Here is a 16,498-nt window from a genome sequence, read left to right on the forward strand (position 1 = left end):
AGGAGGTCTCACTGCGTTGAACAAACTGCAGACACTCAAGTATGAACATGCTTTATGATTGAGAACATGCTGGGGTTGGGGTGATGTCCAGGAGAGTACACCATGAGGCATTCTATGCCAGGGCCTGTTGTCTAGCACTGTATGTCCACGAGGCCCCCGGAGAGGCACAGGGAAGGGCATCGTGACGTCAGCCGAGAGAGTAGCCTGCAGGTGCGCTCCAGCCCTACTTAACATGGGTCCAGGGTTTACAGCTGCACAAGGAAGCTCCTTTTAGACCCACCCAATCAGGCGTGCAAAGCAGACACCTGCAGCCCCTCTAAACCTTTAGGAGAACCCCATTTAGCCCAAAGTCAATGAAATATGGGAGACTAGGGGTCCGCTCTTCACATTATGTGGGGGAGGGGGGGGGCATAATTTTGTGTTATGCCACTAGATCTGATATATTTGCCTTCCAAGTAAGCAGAAATTCCCCTGATCTCTTGTGCATCTTCCTTCTCAAGTTACCCTTGGTGCAGTCAAAGCCCAGAATCCCTCTCCACAACTCATGGCAAGAGGGAGCCCATGGAAAGTTTCCTTTTTAGTTGGTGCTTTGTTGAGGTGGTCTGACACCTGCTTTTGGAGGTGGATACACCATGAGAGAAAGTGAGAACTTGATTAAAACTGAAAACATTTGGGGCTTGTACTGTTCCTAAGTGCTTATAGTTTTTATAGGTCAGGGGGCCGAGGTGAATTAGACAAAGATCTTCACAGTATCACACAATTTGTTAGCCCGGAAGCTGGGACTGGAACACTGGCCTCTTATTTCAATTACCCTTAGATCGCTTCGCCTCCATATGGCTCTGGCCTTGCCCAGGTGGGTGACGGTTCAGTGGAGAGAGTGGTGAAGTCATCCTTCTCTTCTCCTGCCTACCTCTGAATGTTTGTGTTCGCCACACTTCATGGGTGCAGGAATGTAACATATACATGCACAGCTTGCGGTGCAGCCGGGCCATGGCCTTGGATATGTCAATACCACCCAGGGGTACAATACACTTTCAGTTAGTTACAATCCCACTGTTGTGCCGAGAATAACAGGGAGGACGCTGGTGAAGGTGTGATAACAGCGTGTAGATTTATTGATAATACATCCACATATAAGTTATATTACAGGGCCCACGAGGAGCGGCGATGTACACTCGCCGCCAACGCTCTCCTTCGAATGTCTCGTCCCCCTCCGCGTCACGGAGCCGCCCGTCCTGATAGGACGGGGCGTCACGTGACACAGACGGCAACGAGACACTCGTCTCTATGATCCAGGAACACTAGAACGTACAACATCTCCCCTTCAACAATATAAACAGCAAAACATTATTCATGTCATGACAAAATCTTCAAAACGCTTGGGTGCCCTAACAAATCTGGTAGACCTCCTCGGAGTCACAAACCGAGGTTGCCCCTCGGTGCATGGAGTGCTACTATATCTGGTACAGTCCTGGACACCCTGGTTGCCTTCACACTCTCGCACAGACTTCGTTCCACCCCGCCCGCCGGCACCACATGTCTCAAATCGCACCTCTTCACGACATGCTGATTCGCCTTTGCTAGCTCTATCAATAGGCGAGGTGTGCAAACATCCATTATCTGCCCTTTCACTCCTGTCCGCAACCTCATACTCTTGCCACTCAGGTACACTATCGTCATTCCTGGACCCACTCGCACGGCCTCCATTCATGATGATGTTTTCCTGGCCTGCTTTGAGCTTGACGATGTCATCTTTGCTTCTCCATCCTCCACTTTCCAAACACACTGCCCCTTTCCTAACCTCCTGCACACGTACAGGAGTTTGGAAGGCTGACTCCCCCTTCATCACCTTATGCGGCTTCTTTACTAGCACCCAATCTCCATGTTCCACGTCCTTTGCTTTGGCTCTATTCACAGTATCAGCGTATCGTTTGGCACACTCTTGCTTGGCCATGATACGCTCCCTGACTCTCAGCGCCTTCTCTTGCACACCCTCCGTGTCTTCTCGTACAGCATACCACTCGTTGTATTTGGGAGTAAGCTCACTGGTGCACCTTCTCCCCCTCATCAAATAGAAAGGTGTGTGGCCTGTAACAGCATTTGGGGTGTTATGGTAAGTGTGCACCTTGTCCGCAAGAAACATCTTGACATCCAAATTGGACGCAATGGCTAGCTGAATTCCTTCTTTGAGGAACCTGTTCATTCTTTCCACCTGCCCATTGCTCTTCGGGCTGTACAATGGGGTCTTCTCCTGCTTGATCCCTGAGTGGGTGAGAAAATCCGTCATCTTTCTGGAGACCAGCTGTGTGCCGTTATCAGAAACCATGACCTTCGGTTGCCTTTCCTGAGCGAAAATTTTTCGTAGAACTTTAATCACCCGGTCCGTTGTAACTTCTCGGACAAACTTGTACTGTATCCACTTGGAGTAGTAGTCGGTGATCACGATGAGAAATCTGCAATCCTCCGGCAGCAACGAGAACGGACCCGCGAAGTCGATGGTAACCTTGCTCCATCGGCCAGCCGGAATTTCTACCCTCTGCAGTTCCCCTCTGCTGGTCTTCCAATGTTTGTCCGCCTTCAGACACTGCTCGCATCTGTCTATGAAGTCGCAGACATCGCTGGTCATCCCCGGCCACCAGAAGTACATTTTCAGTAGATTCTTGGTCGCGGTGCCGCCAGGGTGACCCTTGTGGGCAATCCTTATCAGCTTGCTCCTGAGGCCTTCCGGAGGAACGAACAGCTCGTGCCGTTTCAAGAAACCATTCTCGAGAGTGAGTTCCGCACTCACCTGCTGGAAGCTTTGGAGCGAACCGTGTAAGTTCCGAACAGGAGGCCAATGGGATGTCATGTGACCCATCACGGTGCGTAGAACCACGTCCTTCTCCTGAGAAGCGAGTCACTCCTCCTCTGATATGGAACCTTCGCACATCGTCGTGGCATCCACCAGAGCCACCACACACTCCGCATCATCGAGGGACACATCATCGTCCCCTGTCACGGGCAAGCGGGACAGGCAATCCGCTCTGCAGTTGAGGCCACCCTTGATGTGCCGGATCGTGAAGTGGTATTCCTGCAGCTTGGACAGTAGGCGCAGCAGCCGCGAACTGGCCTTCCCATTGCCACGGCCCTCGCCGGCCATCATGTAGATCAGGGGTTTGTGATCTGTGACGATTTCGAACACCTTGCCCCACAAGTAGTTCTTCAGTTTCTCCACCGCCCAGACACAGGCGAGCGTCTCGCGCTCGATGGTGCTGTAGTGCTTCTCGGCGTCGCTCAAAGAGCGGGATATGAAGGCGATGGTGTTTTCTTTCTGCCCGTGGAACTGGCAGAAAACCGCCCCAATGCCCTTTGCACTGGCATCGACAGTGACCACATTCCGCAAGTCCTTGTTGTAAGGCTGCAGCACCGGAGCCTCTGCGATACCCCTCTTGACGGCCTCGAACGCCGCGTCCTGCTCCGCTGCCCATACGTACTTGACATTCTTCCTCAGCAAGGCCCTCAGTGGCTCCACCGTGGTCGCGTACCCCTGCAGGAACTTCGAATAGTACTCGCTGAGCCCCAGGAAAGACCGCAGGGCGTCCTTGTCGCCAGGGCACGGAGCTTCTCTGATCGCTTTCACCAGGTCCTCCTTGGGAGCAATACCGTCCGGGGTCAGGACATGCCCCAAGTACTCGATCTTGGTCTCCATAAATTTACATTTGTCTTTGGAGACTGTCATCCCCTTCTCACGCAAGACCTCCAACACCTTTCCCAACACCACCAGGTGCTCCGCTTCGTCCTTGGTGTGAATCAAGATATCGTCCTGGAACGCTTCGACCCCCTCCATGTCACAGAACAACAGATCCATCAACTTTTGGAACACCCCCGAAGCAGAGGCGAGTCCGAAAGGCAGCCGGACATACCTGTATGCCCCAAAGGGAGTGACAAACGTGGTCAGCTTCTTGGAGCCGTCGGTGAGGCAGACCTGGTGGTACGCGGACTTCAGATCAATCAGGGTAAAGAATCGGGACCCGGACGTCGACGCCAAAATGTCCTGAATGTTGGGCAGAGGGTGACAATTGACCAGGATATTGTTATTGAGGGAACGCAGGTCCACGCATAGACGGATGTCTCCAGACCGTTTCTTCTTCGACACGACAATTGCGGACACCCATTCCGAAGCACCGGCACCTTCTATCACACCTTCATACTCCAACTTGTTCAGCACAGCCTTGAGTTCCGCCCTGACAGAGGCACAGTCCTGACCTTGTGTTTGATCGGCATAGCCCCCTCCTTCAGCTGTATGTCGTGCACAAAGCCTTTCACACACCCTACTTCATTTGCGAAGACCGAACTAAATTTTGCAAGGACTCCGGACAACCCACCTGGCTCATCGTCCGCCTGAATAGAGTTGACCCAGTCAGCTCTGAGGACTATGGGATCCGCTGCCCCTGGGATTAGCATCACTCCCAACTTCGCCAGATCCTTCCATCCCACAAGGCTTCTCCCTTTCTCGGCCACGTAAATCTTGGTAGTGATGGCCCTCCCTTTGAAAGTGAGGGTATCGGAAAAATACCCTTTCATCACTATGTCCTGCTCCCCAAACGCTTTCGGATTCACATCCGTCACACGCAATTGCACATCTTGCCACTTCGCATCAAACGTTGTGTCGGAAATCAGGGTAATAGGGGAACCTGAATCAGCAGTAAACGGAAGCTCAACAGAGCCGATCATAACGGAGCCTATGGGCCCCTTCACTCGCCCATCCTCCGCATCAATAGAGAGTACTATATCCCCAAGCGCCTCGAGATCACTTTCGCTCACAGAACTCACTTTCACACTGCTAGCTGACTTCCTGGTCTTGCATACAGCAGCAAAGTGGCCCACCCTCTTGCACTTAGTACACTTCCTGCCAAGTGCAGAGCAAGCCTTACTGTCCGCCAAGTGATCCAGCGCTCCGCACCTGAAGCAGGCGAGCGGCTTCCTACCCGCCCCCTTATCATTCGCCCCTCTGTCAGGAGGCCTCTGGACGGACTTGCTTCTGTCCTGCACATAAAACACATTGGCAGCGTGGCTAGTATTAGCAAGTTCCTTTGCAGACACCAGTGATCTCTCGATGGCCTTCGCAATCGCCACCACCTCCTGCAGCGTAGGATCACGGCATGTCAGTAATCGTTCCTGCACTTTCTTGGAGTGGCAGTAGAACACCACCTGGTCCCTGATGTAAGTGTCCGTCGTGCCCGCAAATTCACAGTCTTGGGCCAGAACGCGCAAGCAGGCAATATATTCCTCTATAGTCTCCCCTTCATCCTGCTTACGAAGAGCAAATTTGTGGCGCCCCACCATGATGTTAGTCTCTTCAGCATACTGCAGCTCCAACCTCTTCACCGCCTCCTGGAACACATTGAGCTGAGTGGTAACACCAGGCGGATTCACGTACATGGGCAAACTGTCGAAGACCTCTTGCCCCGCCTTCCCCAGCAGTCCGAACAACAGCGCCTTCTTCCGCTCCGCCGCGTACCCTGCGCCATCAATGGAGACAATATAGTTCTCGAAAGCCCTCAACCAGCTCTTCCATTTCATGCACGGCTTGCCGGGAACCTCCAAGAAGAGAGGCGGGACACAGATGTTGCCACCGTGCGCCATCGTGAGCGACGCACACTCCCCACAGACGTGGCGCGGAAGGCAGGCACCCCCACGCAGCGGCAGCACCCCAGGCCTGGCAGAACGTGAGCACAAAGGAGGAGCACCAAGCAGGGCGCAAGCACCGCTAGGCGAGACCCCGCAGCAACAGAAAGTACCTGGCACTCCGGGCCGGAGACAGCAGCTTGCAGGAAGGCCAGGGGGGGGAGGAGCACCAGCACAGAAACGTCCCGGGAACAGCACCAGCAGGCAGGAGCACATGGCCAGAAGACGGTCGAGGCAGGCAGCAAAACGGGAACTAGAGGCTGCAGGGAGGGGCTTCAGCAGCAGACACCCACGTGGGAGGGCTCCGCTTCAACCGGCAAGGACAGCAGGGCATGGAGAGACACTCGTGGGCCCAGCTTCCAGAACCCTCGTCGCCATTTGTTGTGCCGAGAATAACAGGGAGGACGCTGGTGAAGGTGTGATAACAGCGTGTAGATTTATTGATAATACATCCACATATAAGTTATATTACAGGGCCCACGAGGAGCGGCGATGTACACTCGCCGCCAACGCTCTCCTTCGAATGTCTCGTCCCCCTCCGCGTCACGGAGCCGCCCGTCCTGATAGGACGGGGTGTCACGTGACACAGACGGCAACGAGACACTCGTCTCTATGATCCAGGAACACTAGAACGTACAACACCCACTCTCCCGAAAAAAAGGCCCTGAGCTACTTCCAGCCATCTAGACCCTCTGTCAGTGCAGCTTAGGGCATTGGAGACCAGCAGCAGGCCAGAAACTGGCTGCTACATCCGAGGGTGCCGGTCACCACTGCCGGCCAAAACAACACAGCGAGGACACGGGCAACAGGCCGGACCGGCAGACCCCCGTTGCAAGTACAACCGAGAGCCTCTGATAATGGCAACAGGCTAATCCCCCACTGTCGGTAAAATGGATGGCATTAGACCAATGCAGCAGAACAAAGCCCCACTGGCAGTACAAGGGAGGGCCTTACACCACGGCAGCAGGCTGAACCCCTATTCATCGCTATACTAATTCACCACTAATCCTTTATGGCTTTCTGAGTTGCGTGCAACTCGATGAAAAAGCACTTCGACGCCTCATCACGGTAGTAAGCGCTATGCAAGTACAATTACAACTGAGGGCCTTGGACAATTGGGGTGGCCCCAACACCTCTGCTAATACAACTGAGGGAGTGGATAAAGGTAGAACTGAGGGCCTCCAAGTTCATCCGTGGACCAGAACCCTGCTGTGGGTAAACGTATGTTCTTTGCGGATAGAGAGTAGTACGATTATGAAGGAGTAGGAATATCTTGAGGCAAAGGGTCTCGGGACCCCTTCACATCCAGAGGGGGCAGGTTATTTTGCGTTAGATGAGGAGAGGCGAGAGCGCCTTGAGATGGGGTGGGCTTCAGTCTGTGAATCAGTCAACGTCCATCTGCTTCAGATGCATTTACCATGTGCTTTGCTTACAGCCTGCTTACTGCTAGTGATGTCACTGCCCTGGAATGTAAACAAGCCGGCTAACACCGACACACCCTAACAGATGCGAGCAGTTAACTCCCCGGGCCCGCATCTCACTTACATACAGTTCAGGAAAAATAAACTCCCCGCTTGGGTAACTTCGTTAGAGAGTACGTGAAATGTAGATGTGGGGTCTGTGGGAGGAGCCCTGGGGGTGATAGACAGGCATTTGTGAAAGATACTGATCCAATCCTATCTGGCCGTATCTTTAGGCGCAGAGACATTATTCACGCTGATAGCAGGGCTTGCGAGGCCTTCCAAAGAGACAAAGGCTAACACAGAAGGCGCCATATTATTTCCAAGACGAACTGTGCCCACCGATCTCAAAAGGTGACGTGTCAAATCTTACACCGAGTCGACGCTGCGTGGGGGCTCGGCGGCTCACGTGTGACCAGACCGCAACATAAACAAACAAAAAGAGCCACGTCCTAGCTGTCGTCCTCCAAACAGGCCTTTAGACAGCTATTCTTGGCAGCGCTGGACTAACCGCAGCGCGAGCGTCCCGAAGACGCTGCTCGATTGGGTCGGATCTGCTGGCTCAGCTTTTCCTGGTCTTTTGCAGTCATGGGTGGTTTTTAAACCCCAGGCACCGCACGGAGACCCGCAGGCACGAAACCATGTCAAAGCACGGCTGCATTTAAGAGCACCGAAAAAAGCATGAATCTGAGCTTGCTGGGATTTAGGCAATGTGTTCTGTCCATGAGACGAACACAGGCAGCTGCACAGTATATAAGCTGTGTGCAAAATGAACACTTACCACAAACAAGTGGCGAATTGGGAAAAGGGCACGGTTTTGTTGCGCATGCGTACGATGTAAGGCATCGTACGCATGCGAGACAAAGAGTGCGACCTCATCAACCAATCACACGACCAAGAAGCATTGAAAATGCAATAGGACTCAGATTTACCGGAGACCTATTGCATTTTAAATGCAAATGCCGGCATGAAAGAAGGCACGAACAGGAAGGGATGGGGGATGGGGGGGGGGAGTTGTGGTACAAAGAGTTACGGACTGCGGGAGAGAACAGGGAGAGACAGGGAAACAAAACTGTTTTCCAAGTAAAGGGGCTGAAAAAGGGAACAAGCATTTGCAATGCAATAGGTCTCGCATTTACGCGAGTTTAAGCTATTGGCATTGTAAAGGACAATGCCTTTTATTTATGTTTAAAAAAAAAAAGGCATTTTCATTTACAATGCCAATAGCTTAAAGTTGTGTAAATGCGAGACCTATTGCATTGCAAATGCTTGTCTTTACTTGAAACCGGATTTAAGGGATATTACAACAATATCCAAGTTCTCACAGGAGTAGCCTCCCAAAAATGTTTTCCCATATCAACGGAGAAAACAGGCAATAAGCCATCAGAAATTATTTGGACTCACAGAAATGCAAGCCTTTTTTGTTTATCGCAAACAGTAAATATCTGGGCTCTAGAACTTCTAACGCGACACCAGATGTGAGAAAAAGTTTGCTAAGCAAAGGGATAGAGGGGTCATAAACCCCCCGCCCCCACTACACTTCAAAAGCAAAGACAAGGAATTCTTCGGGTCGAGCAAAGGGACCCCATAAAACATGTGCTTATCTCAAGGAAGCACATTCCTCAAGACAAGCAGAACAGAGCAGGGAGTCCTCAGCAACAACACAGATCGTTCGTTTACTATTACCAGGGCTCTCAGAGTGAGTCCAGCCTCTTTCCCAGGAGAAGAGCACGTGCAGCCCTTTCACCCAGGTCAGGTGACTAGAGCCGACAAATAATTCAGAGTGGCTAGTAGAAACAAGCATTTGCAATGCAATAGGTCTCGCATTTGCGAGAGTTTGAGCTATTTTTATTGTAAGTGACATTGCCTTTTATTTATATTTTGGTTTTGAAACATAAATAAAAGCCATTGTCATTTACAATGCCAATAGGTCAAACTCGCGTAAATGCAAGACCTATTGCATTGCAAATGCTTGTTTTAGTAGATATGGTTTTGCATCGAAAAACCATGAGGAGTAGGTGCATCGGAACGCCCATGCACATCCCATGGATCACCCTTTTGGCGCTGACTAATACAAAGCAGTGCAATACACTGCTTTGTGTTATTTTCAAGTGGCTTTCCAGCGCAAATCAAGTTTTGCACTACAATGTAAATTGGGGGAAAAAAGATTTTGCATCGATTTGTGTCACAAAACAGCACAAAATGTTATTAAATATACCCCTAAGTAAGGCAAAGCAGTGCTTTGTACTGCTTTACATTAATTTAAAGTAGCTAACAAAAAAAACATTTTATGCCGGTTTATGTCACTTTTGTGATGCAAATACAGCGCATAATGTTGGTTAATCTGTCCCCTTGTGCCTATCCTGTAATGGACATTGCCCCCCCTTTCTGACTTAAGCCGGCAGCTCATAATTTGCTCCTTCACTACCCTAGTTAGGGAAAATCATATGTGGTGTCCCCCAAGGGTCTGTTCTAGGTATCTGCACTCGTGTGTCCACAGCAGAAATTGGAGTTTGAGACGTGACCCTCAGAAACAGCTCTAGCATAGAAACAGGCTCACCGGTTGCCTGAGGCACATCTGATTATGCATGCGTGACATGCCCCAGTGCCTCCCCGGGACCGACACGCGATGCTGGTGACTGGAAGTACACACGAGGAGAGGCTGCCATTTACCTGGCCACAAGAATAGGAAGTGGCAGCAACACCCACGCGGAAGGTAAAAATGGCGGCGTCTGGTTGGACGTGTATGTCATGAAGCCAATCTATGCAGTAATACAAACCACCAGCCGCCCACTTGTGGTGCACAGAAGATACACCCACTTCTGCATACAGATCACTGAGCGGACACAACAAGGGCACTGATGCATCCCAGCCTTACTGTTGCAATATAGACTACGTCAACACCAAAACAAACCAACACAAACACTCCTAAGAATCAAAACCATCCAACCAGCCTGCTGGATCTAAAAACAGACAGCAGCACCACCCCAGCCCTCAGTAACATGTGCTCGCTTTCGGAGGAGCAAAGTGTCAAGTTTATACAGAAAGCCTACGGAAGTAGAATCTGTGAGTAAGCGAGTGAACTGCCTCCACACTACACACCCGGCTGAATACCCAGGTCCGGCAATGCCAGGCTAGGCCTTTATGGACTGGTCGGTAAGAAAAGGGTTCTCCTGTCTGTAGAACGCTCAGGTGTTTTTTTGCACTTTAAAAAAGGCTTATTTACAAGCCCCTTGCGCCGCCTGTACGTCACTTTACCCCATGTTAAAAGTGACACACCAGCGGTGCAAGGGGCTTGTAAATAAGCCGCGATATTTATCACAGTGGCCTCAGAACAGCAGGGGGCATCAATGGCAAACTCCCTAGGCATGAGTAGAATTCGGCATACTGCCCCGCGACAGTACCACAGAACAAGCATTGGCAAGGGACATCGGGAATCGGAGGGGGAGGGACCGCTGCATAGCAGGAAGGGTTGGGAAGGATAGGGTCGTGGAAGCAGTGCTCCTGTGCAAGGGACGGGGGAGGGGGTGCGGCTTAACAACCAGAGCTGCCAACTTTGAAGCTGGGAAACTGGGTTCGAGTCTGGTGGGAGGCTCTGACATCCCATGATTCTGGGCAAATCACTTCATCTCCCGGTGCCTAAAATGAATGTGTCCGTCTGTAAGACAACTGGAGCTCATGTAAAGCACTCTGATACCTTTGTGTCGAGTTCGCCCATTGTAGAACTGTTAGAAGAAAAAAACACTGTGGGGGTGAGGAGGGCATTGCACCGGCCAGGGGGCATTGCACCGTGTGCAGCGCCAAGCGCATCACGGCTCAGGAGTGAAGGTGTGATCCGTGATCTGCATACAGCGCCCATAGCTGTAGTGTTGAGACTGCTTATGTGTGACATTTCCATGTTTTGTGTGTGTCTGTATGCGACAATCACGTTTTACGAGTGACACTTTAGCACGAGTAGGTGCTAGTTATGCCTATGTAATGAGATACATTTCAGAAATTATTGTGTAAAATGACCAGAACAAGAATAGCTTCACACACGTTTGCTGTGTGCTCATAACCATATGCATATAAAAACATGCTTCCAGCGCCGCAGCATTATTTAAAAGAACAGCCAGACGTGATGCTGTAACGGGATCTAATAAAAGCACGGTATATTCTAACTTCAGGTAGATCTGATTGATGAATTACTCATTGAAACTACATCCAGCCAAAACCCACGGAGATCGCTGCTAGCACTTCGCCTCTTCTCCGCCTCAGACAGAGGACCTCTCGCTGGCTGGCACACTGTCATGCGAGAGCACCTGGAGCAACTTGAAGGCAGAAAAGCGATATAAAAGTGGCGCGACATGGCATTTCAGTGCAGTGATACGGAGATCTGCACTAAAATGCATTTTTCTAAAATATGATACGTGGCACTTGGCAGTGCTAAGTGCAGAGTGCAGTGAAAGTGTGATCATGATCAATAATCCGCCACAGCACCAAGTGCAGTGAAAGTCTGATCATATGATCTGCATACAGCGTCGTGTGCGGTGAAAGTATAATGATGTAGTTAGTTATCCCTGTAAAGCGCGAGCGGGCCGTGTGTTGTACAGTCAAAGTATGATGATTGGTGTGCTCAGTTATCCGGGCTGTCTTTGAAGCTGTGTCTGGCTGGAGGTTCAAGCATCCAGTGATTCGGGGGAAAAAAAATCACATTATCTACATAATGTCCATCTGTAACGCAACTGGTACTCTTGTAATGCGCTCTGATATCTTGGGATCGAGTTCCCGCTATATAAAAAAAGAAAAACAAGCCCGGCGGAGCGTGGCGCGCGCGCGCTTGGGGGCGGGGGAGCGCATTCCAGGCGGGGAGCGGACCCTTTGAAGTGCTCCCAAAACGCGGATTGCATGGCGGCACGATGCACGTGATTGTGCGCGTGCTAGCAATGCAATCCGCTTTTTGGGAGCACTTTTCAAACCCGCTTTCTATAGTCTCGCTTTGCGATCACTTACGCGAGAGCAAGGTCGAGACCTAATAAATGCACCATTAACTGCACGATAGATGGTAAAATACAATACTAGTAACTGGAAAACCAAAGCTTCTGCCGTTTTGAGCCAAATATGTTAAACTCTAGCCCGGTCACCAGCCTTACCCCCTTAGTATTGCTGTTTCGTGGCAGATAATGTCCAAAACACGAAAACGACAATTTCAAAAAGCCACTGTACACAAACTTCCGACTAGACAGTAATCGGGCAGTCGTTCGATTTTATCACCCAGAAAAGATGCCGATCAACAGGCTAGGTTCCTACAACGTAAACAGCGCCATCAGAGATGGAAATTAGATCAGAAGCGCGCGCCAGGCTGTGCGCCTCGGAAGATGGCCGAGCAGGGCTGGCTCCACGGAAGCCATTACTTTTATGGGGACGCTCACGCGCTGCGCACGCGGCCACCATGTAGAAAGTGTGCGCAATCCCGCTGGCCTCATCACGGAAACGTGGAAAACAAATGTCACCAAAAAGGGCAGACACCGCAAACATCAGCTCTGCTGTCGACGACTTTCATTTTTAGGTTCTTTTTAAATTTTATGTCAAAACCTCTAGGTTTCTGCTTAGGAAGCATCTGTTCCTAATAGTTCAGCGCAGTTTTTAAATAAAGGTGCGTGTAAAATCTTGAACTATTACGAACAGATGCTTCCTAAGCAGAAACCTAGAGGTTTTGACATAAAATTTAAAACAAGCGTTGGCCGCTTTCGCAGCGATCACCCGGGAGTGGTGCGTGCGTGTGTGTAGCAGGAAGTGGGATAAGGGAGGGGGTAGCATGGTGTGCACTTTCGCGTCAGATTTGATGTTCTCAGTGGCTGCGTGGCTCACTCAGAACATCAAAGCAGCCGCGAAAGTGATCGGATGGATGACAAATGGTGCGCGCGCCCGGCGCACATGCACTGTAGCTGGAGGCCTCAAAGAAGCACCAGTTTGCACTTCCAAATGCCTCTTTCTATAGCTCTCGCCAGAGCAGCGCTAAAGCGCTGGCTCAGGCGAGACCTAAAAATGACGCCATGGCAGTCAGGAGGCGGGACTAAGACAGCAACAACCAATGGAAATGCAGGATTTTTCATTGTAACCAATCAGATTTATGGCCTGAAAGCGGGCGGAGCATTCCCCCACTATTGTGTATACAGCATCTCTCGCCGAGACAGCTCATGCGCTGCCTAGGCGAAACCTAAAGAGTCAACTTGTTTTGCACCTAAACTGGTCCTAGGGATCCGTGGGGCTTCATCAGGACAAAAAACATATATTAGGTGGACAAACCACCCCACACTGTGTTGGTGCCCCTGGGTGCTACCTACTGTGTGCATCATTCTGGGTCCGACCTGCAGGGAGGGGAAAGGAGAAGATTCAAAATCTGGTAGAGCAGGCAGAGATCCCCCCCAGTGATGTCCCTTAGTCCTGGACCCATGTAGTCGCACCCCAACCATATAGAAAAAGGCACAAAGAGAGCGCATAAAAATGCAAAAACAATTGCGTTTGTGGATCAGAAAGCATAAAAGACACAGGTGAGTACCGCTGTAGAGTGCCCACAAGATGAGCCACCACAGTGATGTCCGCAGGAGACGTTGTCAATGTGACTCTGGTACCCACTGTCACCGATTGGCTCACTCCTTATTGTTATAGATATGTATCTAGGGCAAGAAAATTCAATCAATAGATCGTGAATGTCAAAACTAACGATAGTGTTAGTCTGTGTATATTATAGATTGTCTGGAACTTTGGATGTGTGGGCCGAAGCAGGTCGCTGGAGAAATTGCCCCATATGGAATGTGTAGATCATGGGTACTCTCAAACTTTCTGTCTGGGCCAAAATTACAATGTGGTTTGTGGCTGAGGGCCGCACCGGTGGGGGTGGGGTCTAAGGGGGCCGGGGTCACTGGGGGGGGGGGGGGGGGGGGGGCTAGAGTAATAAAAATCAAACCGGTTTCAGAACATTAGAAAATGTGACAATGCTGTATTTCAAAAGCAGATGTAACTGCAAAGAGCACATTTTGATAATACATTTTTATTAGCAGACAATAGCAATCTTAAGAGGCATTGCATAGCTTTGTAAACACTTTGACCCCAATTCCATCATAGTCTCTCTCTCTCTGTCATTCTCTCTCTCTCTCTCTCTCTCTCTCTCTCTCTCTCTCTCTCTCTCTCTCTCTCTCTCTCTCTCTCTCTCTCTCTCTCTCTCTCTCAGCCTCTCTCTCTCTCTCTCTCTCTCTCAGCCTCTCTCTCTCAGCCTCTCTCTCTCAGCCTCTCTCTCTCTCTCTCTCAGCCTCTCTCTCTCTCTCTCTCAGCCTCTCTCTCTCTCTCTCTCAGCCTCTCTCTCTCTCTCTCTCTCTCTCTCTCTCTCTCTCTCTCAGCCTCTCTCCCTCTCTCTCTCCCAGTCTCCCTCTGGCAGTTTACCTCTCTCTCGCTCTGTCAGTCTGTCTCTCGCTCTGTCTCCCTCTCTCTATACTCTCTCTCCACAGTCTCTCTCTCTCTCTCTCTCCCTCTCTCTCCTCTGTCTCTCTCCTCTGTCTCTCTCCTCTCTCTCTCTCCACTCTCCACTCTCCACTCACTCACTTTCTCTCCACTCACTCACTCTCTCTCCACTCACTCACTCTCTCTCCACTCACTCACTCTCTCTCCACTCACTCACTCTCTCTCCACTCACTCACTCTCTCTCCACTCACTCACTCACTCTCTCTCCACTCACTCACTCACTCTCTCTCCACTCACTCACTCACTCTCTCTCCACTCACTCACTCTCTCGCCACTCACTCACTCTCTCTCCACTCACTCACTCTCTCTCCACTCACTCACTCACTCTCTCTCCACTCACTCACTCACTCTCTCGCCACTCACTCACTCTCTCTCCACTCACTCACTCTCTCTCTCCACTCACTCTCTCTCTCCACTCACTCTCTCGCTCTCTCTACACTCACTCTCTCTCTCTCCACTCACTCTCTCTCTCCACTCACTCTCTCTCTCCACTCACTCTCTCTCTCCACTCACTCACTCTCTCCACTCTCACTCTCTCTCTCCACTCTCACTCTCTCTCTCCACTCACTCACTCTCTCCACTCTCACTCTCTCCACTCTCACTCCCTCCACTCTCTCTCCTCTTTTCTCTCTCTCCTCTTTTCTTTCTCCTCTTTTCTCTCTCCTCTTTCCTCTCTCCTCTTTTCTCTCTCTCTCTCTGAAGAAAATGAAAGAATAATGCCCCCTGACACCGCGCTCGTAACTCACTTGTGCAGTTTTATTCATAGTCCTGCTGCAGTTTTTAATCACAAAACCGGGTCAGGAATATGGTGCTTACCTAAGCTAGGACAAATGTTTGCATCATCAGGTGTGCATGGGAGGGGGAAGCAACATTGAGGTCGAGGATGGGAGAGAAACATCATGGAGGGCATGGGCAAAATAAGAGAGGGAGAAAAATGTGGGGCACAGGGGAAGCAAATGGGCGGGAGAAAGTAATAGGTGCAGAGTGCAAGAACATTATGCATTGGGGGCAACGTAGAAGCACACAGGTGTTAGAGCAGCATAGAGAGGCATAAACAAGCATGAAAGGAAGACCTGGGGAAAACGTATGCACTCTCAGAGACTGCTTAAAGAAGACAAAAAAGTAGGACCTGTCAAAACAAAACAGTTGAAGGACACAGTGATGCATCCATGCTCCAGGGGAGGGACAAACACGAGAAAAGGAAGGATAGCCCACATATGCTAATGAAAAGAGAGTGACAATGAAGCCAACCAATGGGAAGCAATGGGTGGGCTCCAAACCCAAATGATTGCTTTGTTGACTGTAAAGATGATAATTCATATTTATTTTTTTTAGCATCAAAGATACTCCTGTTGAAAATGTTTCTATACAGGTTAGTAACTAAATCATTCGGTCTTTGCTGCCTATGACCAGTCGAAGGCTACTAAGGCGGGTCCTCTGGGAATGAGCATACTCATGCCTTCACATCCATTCAAAGCACATACCAACGTGAAATTTCAGATCATAAGGGAACATGGTCACATTAGCTGCACAGTAGCTATTCTTGTTCTATTTTGGTCTAAGTTACAGAGATCTGAATCTCAAATCATTTGAGCAAATAAAGGCTGAATGTAACCTGTTCAGGGAATACTTTTTAAAATATTCGCTCTCAACATACAAATGCTATCAAGGCATTTCATTTATGAATCTTATTCTTGCTACATAAATTCCATCTAGGTTATACTTTTAGATCTGTCTGCTCAACGGCAGACTTGGTGATACACAACTATGGACTGGTAACTGATTGGAAGGGAATGGCAAGAAAATAACAAAAGCAGGTGTTGTCTGTCACATTCCCAGGAGCTGCAACAAAGCTCAACATTACTGCATAT

At 50.1% G+C, this 16,498-nt stretch overlaps 1 protein-coding gene across 2 annotated transcripts in view; it reads left to right on the forward strand.

Annotated features, from left to right (window-relative positions):
* Positions 1–16,498, forward strand: part of LOC146812977 (C-type lectin domain family 2 member B-like) — a 189,075-nt gene that overhangs the window by 163,449 nt on the left and 9,128 nt on the right. Inside the window, exon 5 of one of the 2 annotated variants that reach the window (XM_085619999.1) lies at positions 15,963–15,999. The exons of the other annotated variant lie outside the window; for it this stretch is intronic. Within the exon in view, the coding sequence (XP_085476125.1) occupies positions 15,963–15,999 (37 nt within the window). The remainder of the gene's footprint in view (positions 1–15,962; positions 16,000–16,498) is intronic. 2 annotated transcript variants of the gene reach the window in all.

The sequence above is a fragment of the Triturus cristatus genome, chromosome 7, assembly GCF_964204655.1.
Source record: "Triturus cristatus chromosome 7, aTriCri1.1, whole genome shotgun sequence".
Taxonomy (NCBI): Eukaryota; Metazoa; Chordata; class Amphibia; order Caudata; family Salamandridae; genus Triturus; species Triturus cristatus.